At 39.2% G+C, this 23,783-nt stretch overlaps 1 protein-coding gene across 1 annotated transcript; it reads right to left on the bottom strand.

Moving 5' to 3' along the window:
• Positions 1 to 1,714: 1,714 nt before the first annotated feature.
• Positions 1,715 to 23,495, bottom strand: mmel1 (membrane metalloendopeptidase like 1). Its single transcript, XM_006783226.3, has 25 exons — positions 23,485 to 23,495; positions 18,826 to 18,938; positions 14,643 to 14,819; positions 14,208 to 14,252; positions 13,839 to 13,898; positions 13,549 to 13,710; positions 13,368 to 13,448; positions 12,848 to 12,943; positions 12,207 to 12,325; positions 11,226 to 11,291; positions 10,713 to 10,847; positions 10,327 to 10,416; positions 7,895 to 8,031; positions 7,699 to 7,792; positions 7,493 to 7,621; positions 6,819 to 6,917; positions 6,653 to 6,736; positions 6,476 to 6,579; positions 6,170 to 6,228; positions 5,899 to 6,018; positions 5,610 to 5,743; positions 5,418 to 5,483; positions 5,218 to 5,313; positions 4,666 to 4,742; positions 1,715 to 3,505 (listed from the first exon to the last, which is right to left on the bottom strand). Exons 3-25 carry the CDS (start codon positions 14,797 to 14,799, stop codon positions 3,406 to 3,408), a joined length of 2,310 nt encoding a protein of 769 aa, XP_006783289.1. The 5' UTR covers positions 14,800 to 14,819; positions 18,826 to 18,938; positions 23,485 to 23,495; the 3' UTR covers positions 1,715 to 3,405.
• Between the last annotated feature and the right edge of the window lie 288 nt (positions 23,496 to 23,783).

The raw sequence follows: 23,783 nt of genomic DNA on the forward strand, positions 1-23,783 counted from the left end.
GTTGTTTGCAAAACTTGTGCATAGGATTTTAAAATTGACAATTTATATTTGCATTTAAAGTTCTGAAATATGATTCATTAAATATGTTTGTGGTTGTTACAGTAAAAAATATAACTTTTTCTACTTTTTCCTCTGATTTTACATCAATACTGTTAATACAGTATATCAAAATGAAAACATAACTGTAAATTCAGACACATGAGGTTGTGCTGAAAACAATGATGCCAAACAAGGCAAAGTAAATCGTTTTTAAAGGTGAAATGTGGAGGGAAAATCAAAAGTGGTTAAAAATGGCCAATTATACCCTGGACCCCAGAGGGTTAAACATTATTTTTAAAGCAACGCAATAGTTACTTTTCAAGTAATTAATTACTTTTAGACTCTTGTAACTCAGTTACTAACTCAGTTACTTTTTTGAAGAAGTAACTAGTAACTATAATTAATTACTTTTTCAAAGTAACTTGCCCAACACTGGTTATTGTAGGGTCTACCTTACAATATAAAGCGCCTTCAGGCAACTGTTGTTGTGATTTGGTGCTGTATAAATAAAACTTAATTGAATTGAACTATCAGTATTTTATCTCTCTGGTTCAAAAAACACTGAGAACTGAGGAATGATAAAGACATTATCCTCACATCAGGTGACATCAGGTTCAAGCTAAAATAGCTGCACAGTGGCGAGTAGGTATCCTGCTCTGAGCAACTGTCCTGTCTCTTTGTCCCAGCTCTGCTTTCAACTTCTCCAGCAGGACCATTCGTCCCTCCTGCCTGTCCGCCTGCACCCTTTATCTTCTACATGACTGCTCCTGGTGGTCCACTATGGGTTGGCTGTGTTAGTTTCTGGCCTCCGTTGGGAGAAGATTCTGTCACAGCTTATTCAAACTCTAACCCTTCTGTCATTTCAGATCATGCTATTACCACCTGCCCTAGGATAACCCCTGCCTTTCCCGCCCTTGCAGTTACCAGTTCACTCAACAAAGTTATTTGCATCTTTCTCAGCGCATATATATAGTAGATTGCAACTATTGCGATTATAGTTGATTTTGAGCCACATTGCTAGCTGATTTTCAAACATTTTGTTTTACCCCCCAGTTGTGCCTTTTTTTTGATTCTATGGCAGGTTTTGGTTTTTAATTAACTTTTGCTAAACTTGACTTAGAGGTTTGCATCCTAACTTTATGTTGTTTAGAAAATTTTGTCAGAAGATTTTAAAAAAAAATTACTGGTAACTATTTCGTGTTTATGGGGTATAGCTGTTGTTTATGGGGTTAAGAGATTTTAACTATTTTGTCCTTTGCTTTTTTTTACCCAGCTGTGATAAAGTTGGGTCTGGCTTAATTAAAATATAATACATAATAATTTTAGATACAGCCAGGGTTATTAACTGTAGCCAAGTGATTGTTGTTCTCTGGGAAAATCTTTAAACATATACAGTAGCTGTAATTTCTAGTAGACATCCTTGTGATTAATAAACAACAAAGGTGCTGAAAGGTGAATTTTGTTACCATTAGTCAGATGTAACTGTTTCCTCTTTGTTATTAAATGTGAAAATGTGAAAATGAATACCTACATGTATATATTTTTTAAATGCATTTCCCAAAATGTCAAACATTTGTCTTTGAGATGGCAGCACACTGTCATCACTTAGATTCTGGGGGAAAATCTCAGTAATATTCCCCCCCCCCCCCCCACGTGAAACAACAGTTCTTGCCAGTACGCGAAGACTGAGACTGAAAGTATAAAGCTTCAATATGCACATTCAATTTAGCAGCCTCTGTTGAGACCTAACAGTTGTGTTCAGTTAACCAAGGCCACCCTAAATGTGACCAGTGACAGCAAACATTCAAAACCGTCTGTGTGTGTGTGTTGTTTGTGTTTGAAAGCTCTCTCCAGCACAAAAATGTCGGCTTACTGCAGCCAGTGTCTCCATCCTCTTTGATTCTCTTGTCATTACTTGTTAATAAAGGTAGAAAATAACAGTCCTGGCCCTGGCCATCTTGTTAATGACAAGCCCCATTCTTCAGTGCGAGCTTGTGGATCAGCTACAGCGGTCACCGCGCTCCATCCTTTCATCTCATATGACACTAATCAATGCAAGATCAGAAGAAAACCACTTCATCTGCTGCCTGTCCAAGTGAATCTGAGGGGGTTTTCTCCTCATTTCAGCACAGCATGTAATTGGCTACGCCCCAGAGGCTAAATGTCTGTGTGAGTTTTCACTCATGACTACAAAACTAAAAACCCAAGCACTATTTTGGGTTAAATGTGAACTTACAGATCTCACACGAGTAACATTATTTTATAAAATGAATGTAGGTTCACGTCATGTTAAGAATTTTGAGCTCAGCTCTTTAACCTCTCAGCTTCAGAAACACATAACAACTGGGGTCTAAAACAGATTACAGTCAAAAGTGGGAGTAACCAATAATGCAACTAATATCAATGTCACATTACTCGACCTCCAACAAATCCTGTTTTTTTTTCTCACGATCTAAAAAGGAGCAGGCCACAGCAAAGTGTCATGACATACAGTACATGTATATAGTACATTTCCGTGGTAGAGTATTGAGTAACAATCATTTGCAAAATGTGGCAAAGAAACTTAGAAAACTGCTTAGCCAGCTTTGAAAATGTTAAATATGTATCCATGCCGTAAGTGTAAAAATGCTAAACGCAGCAGCTCCCTCAGAGTGTTAATTTAAGGTTAAAGCTGCAAAGATTTAACAGTCTTAAAGTCTTTAAGCAATTTGTTTTCATGTAACAGTGAATGACCAAACTCTCAGAGTGTGACTAATTCTTTTGTAGCTTTGCATCAGCAAAGCCGTAAGTTCTCATTTATTTCATGCTCCTCAGCCAGAGTCAGATTTGCTCACCATTATTCCTTCTGAAGTGGCACGATGTCTTAAAAACAGTACATCAGATGAAAGGCTACACATTAAATTACAAAAATCCACTTAAGATTTATAAGAAGAATTTGTTCAACAAATGCTCGCTGGGCATTTAAAGTCAACCTCATTAAGCCTTTCAAAAAGTCTCATCTTTTCCATGTAGCCTTTCCATTCATGTGCCCCGATGTGGGACATAAAAAAAATACAAATAAAAACAAAACAAAAGGGAACAACTGACCTCCTCATCCACTGACAATAATTCAAACTTGATAAGATACTCAAGCAAGTTTCTCTTTTACAATCTGCGTGCTTTAAACTTAAGAACCTATAGAGTACTGAGGAGGCCAGCCGTTTAAAAAACACCTACGGTACCATATATGCACGTGTCTGCGTCATCACTCGGCCCCTAACATACTGGAATAAGTCATGAGCAGGATATCTCTGTGGGTTTTAAAGTACAACTTATTCTTTTGATTTGACTTGCCCATGCTAAGAAAACCAACAAATCTCAGGAGTTCTACCAGACCCGACACTTCAGCTCAGGGTTCATTGTACTGCCTTTTTGGCACTGAAAGGCTTCTGAGAAAGCTTCAAAATTCTGGAGCGATCCAAGGACCCTGAGGACAAAAGAAAAGCAGAACATCAAGGATAATAAAAGCTAAAGTATGTTGACGGTGTTAGAGGAGCACCGCTGAGTGTTAGTTCAGTCTCCAAGTACTCATTTGGATCAACAAACGGAGCTACACTGCACCAGTACTTCACGGATATATCCTTTGTCATGACAAGTGGGAGTATCAGGCTTATATTTTCAGTATGGAGAATCTTTAAATTGAATAAGGCAAAGCAGAGCTGTTCAGCTGAGGAGTGCAGCTGCACTCAGACAAGAGGAAAGGTCATAAAAGGTCAGTCATAAAAGCACAACTATGAATTACAAAGTGTAAATAAGGGATAATTATACTCACAGTACCTCATTTTTTGAGCCACTTCCACACTTACCCGCAAGCTTTAACCATTTAACACCGAGTGTATCATGTTTAATACATTTTTGAGACTTCTACGTCATCAGGGGGAGCCCATGCTCAAAGCTGATTATGGAAAAACATCATGCTGACACTTGGAGTGGGTGTATGATTTGGTTGTGGTTTTTAACAGCTTAAATGTGTCTGAAAACTTTACGTGGGTATGTGCTGTACTTAAGAAGTCATGAGGGCTCATAAATATTGGAATGAATGACGTGCAATAAAAAAAAGCTTTGATCCACCCCTATGTCCTGAGAGCATCTGTACGTCTGAGAACATTCATACACATTCATACTATTATGGTAAGGTAAAATTGTACATGCCTTAAGTGAATATACTAAAGTTATTGTGAATTTTAAAAATAGATGAAACTCAAAACACTTTATATAAGTATTAACATATTAGATTTGTTTGATGAAGGTTTCTTCATTGGGTCATTATATAAAACAAAACACCTAATATTAATTATGTTTTATTCAGTTTCATTTTTCCTCTTTCTGCTTTTCAGAGCTACATTATCATGCACTATGTATATATACATGTGTGTGTGTGTGTATTTTTTTCATATACACACATTTACTTCAGTGCTTTCTATAAAGATTTGATCCTAAAGTCCTTTTTCTCAGTGCAGAGAAATGACACTGCACAGATCTCACATTTGAGTGGAGAGGAAGGACTTAAGGGTATGTCTGAGGTTCTGACAAAAATAAAATGTTATTAGTGTACCTCTGAAATTATTCCACACTAAAGCTTCTTACCTGTATTCTAAAGGACTGTGTGAGTCAGTCTTAATGGACTGGCTGGCATACTCAGGCCGATAAGCACCACACCATACCTGGAAAAAAAACATAATGCATTAGTGCTTTGCTCGATTTTTTGCAGACTTTGATTACTGCACAGGCTTCTCTTTGTATTAAACCAACCAAATATACTTCTGAATACTTTGTGTATTTAAAGTATTAATATCCCACCTAATAAATCAACTCTCAGTTTTTATATGTCCAATTTTTTTATCTCCTTATCTCAGTGAGGAGCAGATTTTTTTTAAAATTATTTGTACTGTTTTATTGTCAGTGACAGCTTTCTGCCTTTGCTTTATGTTCTGTGGCACCAAGATGCTCTTTACTTTGGCAGCTGCTCTCATCCCCTGCATGTGTTGCTCAACAGTGATTTGCTTTGGGATTGCTTCACCCTCTGAACCCCTGAACCTCTCCTTCTGCTGCTCTGTTTACTTCACAGCGCAAAGTATCCACTGAAAGAAATGCTGCTTGTGAGCTTCGGGTTTTAGCTCCTGTTCCCTCATTACTTACTTGGGCAAAGTTAAGAAAGAAAAGCTGCTTGTGATCCATGTCTAGACCAGGTAGACGAGGCTCTTCACCCTCCATCTCCACCCACTTAAGATAAGCCTGTAAACACACATCCGCACACAGAAAGTTTATTATAAGCCTTCTGGAGTTTGTCACTGCTGCTGAAATAGTAACATGTGGGTTTTGTGCGTCTAACATCCAACCTGGTACGCTTGACGAACCCCTCCATTGTCTGCAATATTCTCCCCCAAAGTGCTGATTCCACTGATCTGCAATCACACGGACAAAACCATTCACACACAGCAGTGTGAAAACACTCATTGTGGTGCTCGCTTAATAAACGGTATTACAGCCAAGACAAAACATACTATTTCGTGCGTGCTGCAACTGCTTACATTTTGTCCGCCTGCTAGCTTCCAGTTGAAGTTGCCATATTGTTGCACCATGCACTGCGACTGCTCTTTGAAGTGCTCGGCAGAGTAATTACTCCACCAGTTCAGCATATTACCATCTTGGTCAAAATTACGCCCTGCACGGAGACACTGCATCAAGTACTGTTTGCTCTAACTCATCATTGTCATTAGCTAGCAATAACAAATTTGAAATAAAAGGTTACTTAAAAACAAACTGCCTTCATCATTTCAGGTTCCTAAAAATATGACTTATCAGTCACCAGCGTCTCACCGTTGTCATCAAATCCATGCGTGATCTCATGTCCGATAACCATCCCTATTCCGCCGAAGTTAAGAGCTTGGTGCTGATGCTTGCTAAAGAACGGCGGCTGCAGGATTCCTGCAGGGAACACTGGATGGATACAGGCAAAGAGGGAGTGAAATCACAAGTACTAGCAGTGCTGAACAGGCATGTGATTAGGAGCGAGAGTTACTATAAAAAACATCTTTAATGTGTCAGAGAGGCTGCCGTTGGCCTTGTGTGATTCTTGTAAAGCTCTTACCAATCTGATTTCTGTTGGGTGAGTAGAATGCATTAACCACAGCAGCACCAATGATCCACCTGAGGAGTGACAGGCTTTATTAAGGCACATTTATACTTAATACAGCAGCTGTACAGCTCATGCGCAGAGCTCATTTTGCACCATGAAAAATGAATTTTAACCTTCACTTTCAGTATCCTTTGAGTTATTTTATAAGGACGTGGAGCAGCAGCAGTACATTCAGTGCACCCAGTACATTTTTAGATAGACAGAACTACATCTGTGTTTACTACATCTGAAACAGGACAAATTGTATCAGTCACTTACAAGTCAGGATCCACGGGCTCTCTGAGCTTCTTCAGACTCTTGTGGGCTTCTGACTTGAGGTTCTCCAGGATGTTCTCAAAGTAGTGTTCTTCACTGAAATTTAGCTAAAAAAGAGAAATGTGACACATCAATGATGAGAGAATCTTTAGAAAAACTAGAAACTAGGCTATTACTTACATGTGCATACTCTTGGTCAAGCTTTTGGTTGCTCTCCTGCAGGATATGATCTGGATAGCCGATATGTTCCTTGATTGCCATGGCCTTGAAGTGATGCAGAGCAATCAGTATAATAATGCCAATCACCCTCTGAGAAAAGCAACAAAAACTTTTATTTATATTATACCTTTTCTCTCGCCTTCTCCTTTGAGGGAGTGTCCATCCAGCTTAACTCCTCCAGTGTTTCTACGTATGCTGCTTGGATCTTGCTGATGAGGTCACTCACCTATGAACAAATGACAAAGACTGAGAATCTGAGTCCCGTACTAAAGGAGAAACTCAGAAAAAAATATGCCAAAAAATATGTTTTGAGTTTACAAATAGGTCTGTCTAGTGTGATAAAAATGTTGAGCATGGCATAATGGAAAGTCTCATCCTATTTGGCTTCCTAATTTTGTGGCAATGCAGCTCAAAAATATTGCTAAAAAAGTTCAGGCCTAGACCGTAGAGCAAATTATCCATGTCTTTATCTTTTCCTGCATTAATAATTGTAACCTGCACCCCCTTTTTATTTTTCTGTTTAAGTAAAGCTGCATTTAATTAACTCAGCTGACTCAGCATGTATTAAAACCTGCGATAAATTCTAAATAAAGAAGGTAAGTTATCCCCATACTGTCTAATTCTTCCAAAGCATCAGTGCTAATAAATGATATGTACTTTTTTTTTTCCAATTTGGCATTTGGATAAAAATGCTACAAATACGTAACAACAAAGCAGAATTTGTGTTTCACTTGAATTTAAACTCATTTTCAAACTTCTTTCTGCTATGTTCGAAGCGGTTTCGGGGCCAGAAGCACTCACCATTCGTTTACTCTCTCCTGCAAAAGTCTCACGCACGTACAGAGCTCCCACTGCATTCTCCATGCTGCTTTGGACATAACGGACACATTCTCGCCACCAAGCATCCTCGACAGTGGTCCCATAGAGAGTCTAACCACGCACACAAATACAGTTATTTTGTCTTCAAATAAGCTCGCATTAGCATATGTTGTTCTGTTATGTCAAACCTTTCTGTATCGCGCTCTGGCATCTTTAAAGCGGCGGCTCAAGCTGTTAACTCTGTCAATGATGAGTTGCCAGGTGAGGTAGTTCTGCATAGTTCTGCAAAGATTAATAGTTTTTGTTAAGCTGTGTTGCAGTGTATATTTTCAGTTATAATGTAATCTTTACAGACTCCTTCTTGGATGATGGTCCAGGATTGACCTGATACTGTGTCTGGAGAGAACATCGTTCATCTTCTCAAGATAGGGAGAGCTATACACGACCACCTCCTCGTCCAACTGGACATCAATGGACACACTCGACAGCACACCTTGAATAAATCGTGTCCAGTTGAAACCCTGCAAGACAAATATATTATATTTTTAACATATTTCGTTTTATTTGTGTATAATTATAATTTAATATGTTGTAGGCCTTCCAGCTCTCAGTTAATTTAGAGGGTGAGGGGTCACTCACAGGTACAAACTTTAAATCTTTAAAGATTTTACATCTCATTGGATTCAACTAAGATGGTTTTCAACACCTCCTTTGTTTAAAATAAGGTTGAACAATGGCTGATAAACAGTATTTCTTAAAGAAACATGTTAATTACTTATTGATTTTTGCTTTTTGACCAAAGCCATACAAACACTGTGAATTAACTGCATTTATATTGCGCTTTTTACTGAAAGAGCCACATGTAAGTATACACACAAAGCTTTTCTTTCCTATCACACACACACTCACACACACAATGTGAAGGAAAGAACAGGAACTTTCCTGGGATTCAGTATCTCGCCTAAAGAGACAGGCAGATTAGAGCAGCCATGAATCAAACCACTGACTTTCCAATAAGTCAGTGTGCTCTTTTCTTATGTGAGTATTTGGAGGATGCTTATGAAATGTTCCTTTTTAATTGAATAACATTATTTTTTTCAGCCATTTTTTTGTAACGTTTCTAATTTCAGCTATCAAATATGGCCCCCGTGTCGGTCGCTGTGTCCAAAATAGCCACCATGCACAACAAGTTAAAGTGGTACCATCAATTACAATGTGCAAGGTGTAAACATTGTACAAGGCGTCATTACTCACAAAAATAACACGGCAGATTTCGAACACTGGCCGCTTGTTGTGCACAGGAACCAAGAGATTTTTTTTCTGTAAATACTTTCTTTGCAGCTACATAAGTATCACATGTAAGAGTCAAAAGCATTAACTTGAATAATTCTGAAGCAATGCTGCCTTATTAACCAGCAGTCTCGCGCTTGTTAACTGTCATATGGGCTTCTTGTTGCAGATTTTTGGAGAAATATTTTGCATTTTGGGAACTTTTTATGCAAAGCTGACCTAACTAGTTGCCGGTTATATCTTCATATTTCCTGTACAGGAAAAGGGTCATCGATCTTCTTCCTAACTCTCAATAATAAAAGGAATGAAGTGATTTTGCAAAATTTAAAACAAGGCATATAAATTGCATTTACATTTCAGAAACTGATGTTTTCTCATAAACAGTACATGGAGTCATGTGAAAAAGAAAGTTTTCACAGGGTTTTTTGCAGTCCTATAAACAGCTAACCACACTCTATGATTCAGTAGCGTGTACAATCATTTTTAGCAGCAATAACCTGAAGTAATTTTTCCTGGATTTTATCTGTCTCTCACATAACTGCGGGGAAATTTTGACCCACTTTTCTTTACAACTTTGCTTCAGTTTATTCAGGTTTGGAGGTAGTTGTTCATGTACAAACACATCATTTCATTCGGGTTGAGGTCTGTACTTTGAGTCATTGCAACACTGTGATTTTTTTTTTCCATGTTCAGTTATTTTGCTGGGGATTTGCTGCTGTGTTTGGGATCACTGTTCTGTTTCATGGCACAAAGCTTTAGCTTTCAAAAACTTGACACTACAATACTTTGGTGTTCAGTCAGCTCAGTGACCGCAAGGTGTCCAGGACCTGTGGCTGCAGAACAAGCCCAAATCATCACCCCTCCTCTGTGCTGACAGTTCGTATGAGGTGTTTGGCTTTTACCAAATGTGGTGGTTTGATCCCATCTGTCCATTGTTGCATTCTTGAAATTGGGCTTTGTCCATTCTGGACATTGTCCGAGAAGTCTTGTGGTTCGTTCAGATGCTGCTTTGCAAACCTAAGCTGTGCTGTCATGCTCTTTTTAGAGAGAAAAAGGTTTTCTCTTGGCAACCCTTCCAAAGTTGTTTTGCTGATCTTGCTATTGCGGATTTTTAACATTTTACATGCTAACTGAGTCCTAGTAGTTATTATGAGGTCATCCATTTTTAGTGAAGTCCTATTCTGAAGCCTTAAACCGAGCATTTTGGGTGTCGACGTCTTGGTAAATTGGAGAGACGAAGAGAGGAAGGGAATCTGAGTGGAATCTCACCCTAAAGCACACCCTGCTTTATCCCATTTTTAACTACAATGAGGCCCAAAATATTCAAAAAGTCAGGCTTTATAAAGTAAGGCATTAAAATTGTGAATGAGACCAAAGAGTCATCAGGAAAGGCTTTAGTGAGTTTATACATCATGCGAGCAGTATGATCATTTTCTTATAGACTTCAGTGCAATCTGACTTTTTGTAACCAATCAGAGTGACCTGCCTGCACCTCAATAACAATAATGAAGTGAAATAATTCTTACATTAAAGGTGTATGTGCTCTGCAGTTCACCAAGTGCCATCTTGTTGTAAAGAATGGTGACATCTTGGCGTTCCTCTGCTGGTGATGTAGCCTGTCAAGCAACAGGAAGGAAAAACAAAAAATCTAAACTGATTTGTTTTTTTCTGTTATATAGTCACATTTTGCTATCCTTTCATCAGCAGAGTCTCATTTGTTATGCTCCTAGGAGGCATGAATTTGAAAAAAAGGATGGTTAAGAGCTTGGCTGATCTCCTGGTTCCAATATATATTTGTCTGATTCTCTCATTTACTGGAAGCAGAGAGGAGGTGCTCATTTTTCATCTTGTCATTGTTAATTTTCCTGAACCTCGTTTCACAGTTCCATTTCCTGCTGCAGCTGGCACTCACATTGGCGATGTCTGTCTCCAGCTCCAGCACTTGCATCATTTCCTCCCACACTCGGTCGTCATCTTGAGTCAAATTCCTGTCCTCTCGGGTTATCTTTGCAATGGAAACCATGAAGTGTAGGTAGGCCTCTCGAACCTGTGGTATAGATTAAATAAAATTTTGAATATATTCATTTTATTTTAACAAAAGCTTAGAACGAATATTCTAAGTATTATATGAGTAAAAAACTGCAAAAGTGAAACTCAACAGCACATTTTTTCCCAAACCAAACTGGCTCTTATTCAAGATGAGATCTCACTATGAGCAGTTTTCATTGGACTGCAGGTTCTAATAGATCTTTAGTCAGATACTAGCTTTTAATATTAATCCTTTTCACCTCCACTGAACTGTGGTGGAGGCAGATATCTCATGCATTCATTTTTCAAAATCAAATACAAGAGAAGACATCCACATGATTTCATGAAGATAACAGTATGTTTTTTATCAGGGTTTGAGTGAAATGTTGCGTATCACCTTTTTGTAGTTTCCATCATTGAAGTAATAGTCTCTAGATGGCATCCCAAGCCCGGGCTGGTCAATCTAAACAAAATACAAGAATAAGGACAGCAATTAAACACTTTTTCATACCAATAATCCAGAAAATACTTGCAAAGATGTGTTTTTAACAGAATGATAATCAAAAATCCGCATGCTAAACTCAATTATTTGTCTGATTGTCAGATCTGAAGACGTTTCAGAGTTCAAGATATTAAGTCTCTCAATGGGAGTGACCAGAGCAGACAGAATTAGAAATGAGTACATCAAAGTGATGGCTCAGGCTGAGTGGTTTGGAAACAAAAGTATGCTGGACAAAAGATGTCAAATATGAAGCTGCCAGGCAGAAGGATAAGAGAATGACCACAAAGAAGATTTGTGGATGTAGTAGGAGATGCAGAGGATTGATGTAACAGAGGAAGATGTTAGAGAGAGGGTGATCTGCTGTGGTGACGCCTAGAAAGACCAGCTGAACGAAGAAGAGAGAGGTCTGTCTAATTTATTGGGTACCATTAATTTCATAGCAATCCATTTTAATTTTAAGTGAAAGGATGGACTGACTGACGGAACAGTGCCGCCATTCTTCTGAACAAACAACACTGAAACACATTAATGGGACACACTGCTGGACTGGGAGACGTGTTTTCATCACGATGAGTGAGTGATACACTGTCCTTCGGTGCAGAGCACTAAATCCTGCTGAAAACCTACCCCTGTTGGAGTACCGTTTGCCAAAAAGTGGCCAGTGAATTCAGAATGTTATTCATCCTTCTTAAGAAAAGAAACCAGACAAATGTCTGAGTACGTGTGATTAGGATTGAGTCAATGAAGGAAGTTGGACAGATTGTTCGTTTCATTAGTTTACGGACCTTGTTGACAGCAGCAAATATCAGGTTTATCTGTAGTATTTGTATAGCAGCTGTCATGTACTAATTGTGCCCAGACAAAATGTTTTCTCACATAGATAATATGGCGCTGAGAGTCCCGGTCGTCCGTCCACACATACATGTCCAGCACAACCTTCTTGTGGAAATGAGCAGTTAGTGTTGCCAGTGTGTCCTCAAAGCTCCAGGCTTCCTCTGCAAAATAAAAAAGAGAAAATTGTACTCAGTTTAAGAACATTTATCTAGCTGTAAGGAGCTATTCAGCATACCTGGCTGCAGAAATCTCTATGCCTCTGCTGCACATTTTCTGGGCTCGCTTTGTAAATCGGTGTGCACGGATGCAGCTATGCGTGGCTAATTCTGTTTGAGCCACCATCCATGATTACATTTAATTAAAGTGGCAAGAGCCAAGAGCACGTGGAAGAGAGGACTATTTAAAGCATCCTTCACAGTCCTGATTGAGGACTTGCTCTTCTGCCCACGCATCACTCTCCCAAACCCCACACCTGACTGCTCGACTGAAACGCCTCGACCGGCCTCTTGATCCCACCAACAAAGCTTATACGCAGCTATTCACTGAGAGCAAATATAGCTGCACAGGCTCTGCGTGATGTTTTTGAGAAAGAACAGCACTTGTTTGCGTGCCGGTGTTACATGTGCACACGTGCTTGTTTGTATAGAACAGGCAGGAGGCATTAATCAGAGTGTGATTTGTACCTGTGGTGGTGCTCCAGTCCTCTGACGCCACAGGCCAGTCACCGATACTCTCAATGAGCTTCAGGAGGGGCTGCGAGTCACGCTGCTCTATGAGGCCTGCAGGGAAAAAAGAACAATCTCAGGTTGTAGAACATAACAGGAACATTATGATCTAACTACTAAAAGAAATCACGCCATGTTGAGTTTAGACCAGTAGCAGGCACCTACACTGCTATGAGATACAAAGCTATTTATTCACTGACTCAAAAGGCAAGTTTTCTTAAATAAATTGCCCAGTGACTCTAACAGGTTACGCTAGCAAACGATTTTATTTAATTTAGCCAGACCCAGGTTGCATAGCAGAAATTACTGGTATGCACAGCTGGTAAGTATTAAATATTAAGGTCTTAAAAAGTCTTCAGTTCAAGCTGGGGAACCCTGCTGATACCCCGGCTGTGGAAGGCTGACTGATATAATAAACAGCAAACAGTTTTTTGTCAGTATATCTTGTGCTCTCTTGGCCCTTTGTAGACAGCCTTACTTTCATTCATGCAGGAGCTGTAAAGGATTTTGGCCTTCTTGATGGCATCTCTGTCCTCTTCACTGACTGTCTCGAGAACACCTGCAACAACCAAACACACACAAACATTTCCTGTCTGAAAATGTCTCACCGAAATACTGCAGCCCACACTGACCCACACTGAAGATTTCACCCAGCTGACCTTTGAGGACAATCTCCAGCTTGTCTCGTAGAATGTCAAAGACGCTGTGACGGGAACTGGTCTCCGGAATAACATGTCGCTCCAGCCAACCCCCACAGGCATACTGGTAAAAGTTATCACAAGGCTTCACGGACTCATCCATGTTTTGCAAGAGCCGGGCAGCTTTAAGATGTCGGCGAGGAAAGAGAGACATAAGAACAGTGCGGTGAAAATCTCACGAGGCAACTGAGGGAGGATGATAGTTTAAAAATTGTAACAGCAAGAGAAAAAAGAAAAAGCAGATTTCTCACCTGCGGTAACACAGTCTGCAGTTGTACACACATTGCTGGGGTTGGAGAGTAACAGCTGGCCTGGAAAAATCAGTGCGAACAATTACGAGAGAACTCTTTGACAAACTGTGCCCTAGCTGAGAGGGAGGATGTTGTTGTGTGAAGTTCAGACCCAATTTTAAGTAGCCTAGATCTGTAGTCTGTGCGAGAGAGGAAATGCCTGTGTCAGCAGTGACTGTTTTCTTTCACTTTTGTGTGGCTCTGCTGATCAGGCAGTAAAGGGACTTCCAGTATTACAGTGTCTTTCAGAGGTGCAGGCTCAAATATGACACATGCCATCCCGCTCATCCCGCAGTGTATTCTGTGTTGAGCTTAGAAGATTACACTTACCCTCACCTGTTGAGCTCCTGGACACGCTCGGCCTGTTTGATTGTTCTGAGTTGGATGCAAGAAAAACGATCGAAACATCAGACAAACTCTGCAATCATTTATCATGACTTTAATAACTGGGTTGAGTGGGTTGAATGATATTTTTAAACAAAAGAAAATATGACACACAAGGCCATCAGAAAGAAGCCAGTTGCATTTTCCAACTTAATGTTTAAATTTTTGTGAGTGACATTAAACATTAAACTTTCTACCAAGGATATCTAAAAACGTACACACATCATTATTGCATAAAGATGACCATTTTGAAAAATACTTCCAGGATTATTTAATGTGTCAGTTTTGCCTTAATGTTACAAACAAACAGAGTAGGGAGACACATGCCATTACTGCTGTAATATCTGGATTTTTCCACGGTGATCGTAGCAGAGCATTTACCTTTCATAGCTGACGTGTAGAGGACTACAAGTCCGGCCAAGGCACAGCTGACTAACAGGAGCAGCACAGACAGACTGATTTCCGCAACAGTCCAGCGACGCTTTCCGGGTTTACTTGATTTCTCCATGATATCCATTTGGCTTTCGGATTTTCCCATATTCCTCCTAACTGCCGGCTCTGTAGGAAAGACACTGTTGGAGTGTGGGATGGTCCAGGCACAGAGCTACCGCCGTGTGTTTTTGCGTGTGTATGTGTGTGTGGGCTGTGCAGTGATCCATCGGTAAACTGTGCCAGCTGACCTGCAGTGAGTGAGCTTCAACTGCCGAACACCTACAACAACTTCACTGACATGAGTTTCACTGACAGTGAAACTGTTGGTCTTGATGCACGATGCAATTTATTTTTCTTTTCTAAAGTGACATAAAATGTTTTAGCTCAGGTTTTATTCTGTAGTCTTTCATTAAGACTTCTGAACCTGTTCAATCCACAAATAAGGTTTTGAGATTTTCTTTACACAGCTTAACAATATATTATAAACTTAATAAAATCCAAGTAGCTGGAGAGGTTAAAGTGCCTTCAATCTTTTTATTTTATTAGAGGAGGAGGAATGCTGAATTATAAATATGGAAAAATATAAATATGGAGAAATTACTCTGCTGTTAATATTTAAACTGAAAAGGTCACCATGTGGGTAATGAGTTTTCATCATGCAGACGGATGGGGGGAGATGAAAAGTTTTGGTGTGGTTTAAAAAAAAAGTCGGCGGCACAGTCCAAAACAGTAGGTGCTTCAGTTTAAGCAACCGTGTCCCAAAACGGAGAGGAACCACAAGCATAGGTCAAACATTGTTGCTATAAAAAATGAACAGACAGATACGATAACTGTGCTCGAGGCATCTTGGCCTTCCAGTAGAGCCAAACGTTTACCTGGACACCTTAGATACACAGGTGTAAATGATTATGTGTCTCAGCTGTCCACTTGTGGGCCCATCACCCTCGACACATTTTAAGGCCAAGTGTGAGGGTCAAAGACTTTTTTGCAGAAGCCGTGTGGATGTGTTGTTGTTGTCTGTAAAATGGATTTCTGTAGCTTTAATATGTCAGCGGGAATGTTTGGTTGTTAAATATTTTTCTATAATCCTGATGATTCTACAGAGGTTGGTTTACATGGTTTAATACTTTTACTATATTCAGTATATTTTGTACTGTGTAGAAGGTCATTTCACTGGCGCACCTTTATCGCTAAGGTCCATATGTTATTAATCTGGCAAGAAAAGAGTCACTGTGCATCAAATGCGACGCTCAAGCTGAAAACAATTTAACAAACAGTTGAACATTAAACTTTCCTACTCTGTTCATTGTTTTTTTTTTAATACAAGTATTTGGCCCCACCTTACAGCCCCACACACATGCACATGCACACTGAGCCATGCTTTACTTCAAGGGAGCTAATTTCTATGCACAATAATTATGCATTTGTGAGCACAATATTGCAAATGAGCATTTGTGCAAGGGACAAAACAACAATCACCCGTGGCTTTCAGCAGCATTGCTTTGCATCTATTCACTCTGCAGCACCTGTTTCTTCCATAACCATTCCCATTGCCCTATCATTAGGCCTGACAGGGACGGGCTGTAAATCAGAGGTTCACACTGCTGTGGCCCATTAGCCCTTCCTGATGAATACTCATGGGCACATATCTGGCTCTATAGTGATGAAGAGCAGGCAGGGGCTTGTTAAAGCTTCACTACCAGCCGCAGACTGTATCAGCATCAGACCGCATAGAAACACCCTCTGAGGCTCAATCCTGGCAAAGCGTTAAAGACCGAACTCATATTATAGAAAACTGTCCAGGAATAATGTTCAGTCTGTTGTGACGACACAAGATTTACTGCTCACTACAGGGACTTATTTACATATTTCAAATGTTCTCAGACAGTCTCGCTGAATATTAAATCCAATGTTCATTTCCAACTAATGCAAAACTGAGTTGGCATAAAGAAATGGACAATAAAGAAGCAAAATTCATTATTCTTTACAGAACTCCCTTTTCTAATAAGACAAGAAACCTTTAAAACCATCATGTATTATTTTTGACTGGTCATTTTAGGAAAAGCTGGTTAAAAGTTGAACATTACGTAAACTGAGATATTTCTCACTGCTTATTTGTTTGAATTAGTGCATTTGAGATTTTAAATTTTATCTTATAGATGGAAATGAACAACAAGCAGATGAGTGTGTGCAAACGCATGTGCTTCACATGCACTAAAATTAAATCAGTGTTGATTCACACAGCATCTGAACCGTGCTCTGCCAAGATGTAGCCTTCTGAAGACACCTGTAATTGGCAAGCGTTTCCTATCATAAATTAGATTTTCTAAATCCTATAACCAGACCCTAGAGGAGGTTCAGGAGTCCAATTCCTTCTCAGACCACTTTCTTTATCATGTGGGAAAAAGTTGTTGTTTATTTTTATGTCCAGTGAAGCCAAAAACATATTGCCTACCCCCGGCTTCCATCTTTATTCCTCAACATGACCAAGCAGATGGTTAGGACAGGCTCTTTCTAGCCTGAGAGACACAACTCGGGATAAAAGAGGACTGAAAACACTCATCATTGTCAGTCCAGCATATTGATTTATCTACATTTTACCAACTATAAAGCTGGCAACACTTTTAAGAGACGGCATGGGCACCATGCTTGAGGTTTTCAGATGTTCAGCAGATTGAAAAAAAACATGTTAAACACATGCTTTCAAAGTGAGATGAATCAGCATTGTCACTGACTCAATCACGAGCTTTTAGCAGTGGAGGACAACTTGTGTCAGCTGTAGCTGAGATCCACCGAGTTTTACTTGCTTTTTAAAAGAAAGGCAGAAAAACACAGAAGTAATATGGGTGCTGAAATTTAGGTGGCTGCTGAGTTGATAACCTTGATAACTTTTACTGAAGTAGGGCTCAAATAGACATAAGCGAGCAAAGACAAAAATTTTAATCAGCCAAGAGAGTAAATATTTCCAACTCTATCATCAGGATCACTGATCGAGATCGTTTCCTTCTCTCGTTGTTGGTTCAAATTACTTTGTTTAGCTGAGTTCAAAGGCTCACATGGCTACCTGGCCGGTAATCATATTGCTGCTCATAACACTGTGAGATTACTGTGCTCAATGTAGCATAACGCTAAGCCTTTATAAGCACCATTTAAAGGACTCACAGCTCTGAAACTCCCTAACTGCAGCAGGCTTGTCACATTTTCAATATTCCTGAGTCCATCACAGTCTGTCAGTAAGCTTTTAGCGAGGCAGGGTAACACTGTCTGTCACAGCTGAGATGGCATTTCTATTTCTAGGCTCCTTTGTTTGATCAGTTAAAAGCCATGCTGAAATCACGATATCATATTTGAAGATATTTGGCCAAAGAGGGTAGGAGAATAGACAAGAGCGAAGAGAATAAATGGTATAGCTTATTTAAAATATATTTAAAATGACAAATTACAAGTGCAAACAACTTCTACAGGCTATTTTGTTAATTCTACACATGCATATAAAAAGATATGGGAGAACCAACAGAGATTAATGTGTTTAAGTTAGTGGTACACTCTGTCAACAGTGAGATGAGCATTCAAGCGAAAACCAATTCATTTGTTGAGTGACATTGCAGATCAAAAGTTAAAATTCTGCTAAACACTTTCAGATTGATTTTAAATCATTTCCAAAGGTATTCACGGCAGCTTTGACATTAAAAGCTAGAAAACAATAAAACCCAAAAGTATCAAATACAATCTAACAGTCGGAGATTCAGGGTCTCCAAAATAAGAGCCTTTCTCTGTACTAAAGGTCTTATGGAGTCTTTGTTTTAGGCACGTTAAGATTATATGCGGCTTTGTTCAGTGACTGGTACTGTTTTGTACAAACAAAACAAGGATTATCAGGTCAGCCAGCGATCTGCACACTTTCATAGGCGTTCATTCTCATTCCCTTATTTTGCCCTAAACTTTGTGACGGTGCCATCTACGTTTTCCTCACAGCAATGTCTTAACAGCTTAGTGTTTTGAATCTGTCCTGGGACCACTCTGCTGCTGACCTGATGCCTGAAGGCTGCAGCTTCACAGGGTAACTTTAACCACTTTCACTTTGGCACTTGACAGCAAACAGGAATGCAATCTAGAGGATCCGGAGGCTTACCTTTGTATGTGGATGGCAGAAGTCCCTGAGCCGTTCCCCCACAGCGTGCTAATATCTCAAACACCCCTGCTGAGCATCCACTCAGAGCTGGTGTGTAGAGAAATGAGTCTGTGCTGCGGGTTGAAGGAAACGTTATCCAGTTCAGTGTGCTGCTCAGGGAATGAGTGAGGCAGCCGAGAGGGAGGGAGAATAAAAGAAAGAGAGGATAGAGGGAGGGAGAAAGAGGAGGCAGATGGGAGGTGATAGTACTAGATTGTTTTTGATTGCATGACTGTGATAAGAAAAAAAACGCACATCAGGAACAAGTGTGTGTGTTATGAAGAGCTGAGGTGTGTAGCTGAGGGGTCAAAACGATATTGGTTGTGTTACAGTGAGCATCAATTTCTTTTTCTCACTGTGGAGTGTGCCCAGCTGCTGAGCGGAAAGACCAGAAAAATCTGGAAAGCTCTCAGAGAGATAAGACAAACACGTCTTCAAAGCCCTCTGCTAACAAATAATCCTGCACACACCGTGTGTTTAAACTTATTTTAGCTGTTTTGTTCTCATCCCAGCAGCCACAAACATATGGATCTATACTACTCCAGTCATCATCAGTACAAGCACCACTCACCGCTGATCCTCCTGTCACCCCTCTCTCCCCTAGTGTCCAGGAAAATTTAACTCCAGGGAGCTCTTAGATGCCTATGGAGAGCCTGATGGGGATACCTGGCCTGGTATCAAATCTAAATGGCATGGCGCCTGGGCTCATTATCAGCCTGATTAACCACACTAATTAGCTGATAATAAAGAGAAAGTAATGTGTTTGGCTGATGATCATAGACTCCCAGTCAGGTGTTGTTGCTACCGAAGAAATTGACAACAAATTTAAGCAACAAATTCTTGATCAAAACTAAAAAATATAAAAATAAAGGGCACGTGTTGTTGAAGATGCACTCGTGTGTTTATTACTCACATGCAGCATATATATATTTTTTCTATATTTAGAAAAAGGAATTGTGCAGAGATGTTTACAAGTGCAAAGCTGCAGTCATTTAGCATGACTGATGGAGTGAAACGCAGCAGGGAGAGAAGATTTGAAACTGAGTTAATAATTTATTCATAGATTTTATTTAGCAGGAGAATGTTTCCTCTCCTATAATGTTTCTGCAAAACTGCAATCAGTTTATTTCAGTGTTGATCCTGAATTTGGTCATCAGTCCACTGATTTCACTGATTTCATGTAATTAAGGCTTACAGTGATAGGAAATGATCAGACTAACTTTAATAACTACTAAAAAGTAGAATAACTTGTTACAATAAAAAAAAAGAAAATTACACGTGGATTTTAAACACAGTTTGAAACATATTCCCAATACATCATCATTATTATTTATTTAATTTTAATGTCGGCTCTACAGAGAGATGTGTCTTATTGCATGGTCCAAGTATAATTCCTGCAGGGGAGTGCTGAGATGTATTTCTTACTCACAGAAACAGGAACATGCAATCAGGCATAAAAGTGTTAGGTCATCACTCTCTGCTTCTGAACTATGAAGTCATCCCACAAGGACCGAGCTAAATACACACAAAAGCAGAGGACTTGCACAGATGCTCATTTAAGTGTTACAAAGAGCTGTGAAATTACTTTTTAGGCAATAAAAATATTGCTGCTTTAAAAGAAAGGACTTCTATTTTGTTTTTATGTGTTTCAACATATACAGGCTTTAATTCGGAGTAGGCAAACAAAAAGCTTTGGTTAATTTGGTTGACCTTTTTTCTTTTTTCCTTTTTTCTATTTTGTCACGATTCAAACAAGCTGCTCTGCTCGCATCAAGTCTTTACTTTGTTCAACTTACTTTTTACAATTCCACGTATTGCATGTCATATACTGAAGTGCAGAGTTTACCTGCGGTTTTGCAAGAGTCTTATAGCGTTTAAGTAGGCAACCTGAAATTAGATTATCGGAGATTTATTTGCTGTAAGACCGTTTGTTCTCGCGCAGGCCATAAACAAATACTGGACTGTCTTGGTGATTAGTGGATCTGAAAAACAAGCTTGAAAGCTTTTTAATTAAGCTATTGTTGATGAATGCTACTGTACGTATTTGATGGAGAAGGCTGATCTACTTTGCTAAAAAGCTTTTGCCAGAAAATGGAATGTGTGCTCAGAAACTCTCAGAGTGAGGCTAGAAGGATGTTGTTGTTGTGGGAAGACAGTTTGTATATTTAAACCCCATAACTAAGAATGATAATAGATTATGTGTTATGCAATTTGGAAAAAATAGAAATTTTATTTAATTTTTTTCATTAGACTAAGTAGACAAGAAAAAAGCATGTTCTAACTGTAGACGCCTTAATTAATAAACATTTAAAAAACAGTTTTTCATTTCTGCTCATTGCGGTTTTGCCTATTTTAGAGCTCGGTGCACGACAATAGCAGCAATCATGGCTTTACATTCTCATCTCCCTATTAATTACATCCTGTGGGTTGTTGGATTAGGCCTGCAGTCAGCGTAAGCTTAAAAAGCTCAGAATATTTCAACTCCAACAATTAAAACCATGCAATTTTACAAAAAGCTCATTTACTGGGACTTTCTGATGAGGTGATATGAACTTATATTTGTCTCTTCTTTCAAAAACCACTATAGTCTCTTGGTTATGTAAGAGTGGTTTGCTGAAAGAGGCAGAGATTGCATGAAACAGTGGCATTGAATCTTGTTAGAAGCAGGTGGATGTTGAGGCTGTCTGTCTGACAGTGTATGTTGTGCTGACACTCTTTGTCAGCTTGGTGGCATTCAGTTAGAGTCATTGTCTTCCCTCAGCCTGAAAGAAAGGCTGTGATTAACTGGTATGTCCCTCCTCTGTTGATTTACTGCATGTGTTTAATAGGCCTCGGAGAAGGCACACAGGCCATTAAGCACAGAGCTAACATAAAAGCTTCAAAATGAGGTCCCGCTGCAGACTAACTCTGAGGAACCAAATGGGAAGCAAACCTCATGTTCTCTGTCCTCATCTCACAAATCAGCATTCATTAGATCACAATTTGCAGGTGTAATGTGTTGAAATACGAGTGGCCGCTGGTACATTCATTCCTCAAATGCAGCATAAGCATGGCTGAGCATAATTGCTTTGGGGATAACTTCTTTGGAAAAGAAAGTATAAAAGTATACTTCTTTAGACGATTTTGCCATACAAAAAGATTTTAAAAACATATTTTTTTACTAGCATTGTCTTTTTTTATGTTTGTGTTCTGCTGAAAAAGTCTATTATAGATGGAACATAGGGTAATTTCTGCTTTTCATGGTTTCTTCTCAGTTTGTGAATATTGTCTAGCTTGCCAAAGACACTAATAAGAACAAATAGTTTTTCCCTGAATTATTTTGTCAAGCAGATGTAAACCTGCACTGAACTAATTAGAAAGTAATTACAAGAAAGGAGAAACAGTCACAGCAGCATGAAGAGCTTGAATTAGGTTAGGCTTTCATATGGAAACACTACGATACACTTTGTATGGTGCATTTATGAAAGCTTCATTGAAGTCTGTCTGCAGTTGGACCACAAATACTTCCAATACGGCATTTAAAATAAGACTTTTTAGCACAAAGTTGTGAATACCCGTAGCCTACACATTAAACACAACAAAACACCCCAAATAAAGTGGCTCAATAAAATAAAACAAAATGACCCAATAAAAACAAAAGACTTCTATAAGTAAAAATGTAAATAAAATGCAACACTAAAAGATTCATGATATTGCTTAATAATTTCTTAAATGTTTCCTACTTTTTATTTTACTGACACATTTACAACAGGTACAATCACCAGTGACCCCTGACAACAAGATACCCAGTGTGCTGCATATGGTACTGAACTAAAATCAGTATAAAATCATTGAAATACTTAATAATATGACGCAACCCAGTTCACCATAACAGTAGCTCTTTGACAGTGTCAATCACTACTGAACATTGTTATATTTGTAAAGGTATAATTTATGCTGAACTGTAGGGAGATGATTCATTATCATAGGCTGAACTACTCAACAGCCTGATCGTAATTCATGCTGGAAGGGGCACAATCGTCTAATCTGCACAGCTTACTTATTAATAAACTGTAATCAATATATTACAGATTTAACTAATGTACTACTGCAAATAGTAGCGTCTTGCAAGACCTTTCTTGTTTACATATTGTTACCACCTTCAACCCGTTCATTTTTGTTGGACATTTAGTGCTCTTTCACTGCAGCTGTTAATCACAAGAGAACAGTGAGAATCATTCAGCTCTTCATTATTTCATTATTATGGAAATATTGACGGTGAGAGATTTTTAAGCTTCAGGTAGAACTGTTGATGGTGAAAAATAACTGGATTGCTGTCAGTTGCAATAATATTAAACTAAATAAAACATGTTAACGTGAATGGATGAGTTTCTTTGGTCACAGAAAGGTGAAGTGACAAAATACCCCCCACTATCCACCTGTCCCTCGGGTTTTAGCAGCTAGGACAGCACCGTGGCAGGTCTAATCCTCCTTATCTTAATGGCATCTGGCCCTATCGCTGGAGCTGTAGGGAAGATCGACCCTTTGCCTTTCTTTATCAGCAAAAACCACTTCCCTCACCAATCCTGTTGGTCACCCTGCTCTCTCGCCATCAGTAGGCCTGTGTCACTCTGAACTTACCAAATCTTCTTGTGCAATGTGATAATCCCAGCCTCGGTTGATGTCCAGATGCATGTTTCCAGGAAAACATAAAAAATCTTCTCAGGAAACGTCGCTGCTGTTGAAATAGGCATATGGCTGACGTATCTGAAAAAACAAAACACTCACATTTATGTGCAAATACAAAGAACACACAGGCTGGATGTGTACCTTGGCTCTGGGTTATTTTCTTTGCCTCCCCATATTCCCACTGTGGCAATAGGGACTTTGCAACAGGGGAGTCAAGAGAGGCTTTGTAGCTCAGATTTTTAAAAAAAGAT

This window comes from Neolamprologus brichardi, chromosome 5 (genome assembly GCF_056152115.1).
Source record: "Neolamprologus brichardi isolate AB-2024 chromosome 5, ASM5615211v1, whole genome shotgun sequence".
Lineage (NCBI taxonomy): Eukaryota > Metazoa > Chordata > Actinopteri > Cichliformes > Cichlidae > Neolamprologus > Neolamprologus brichardi.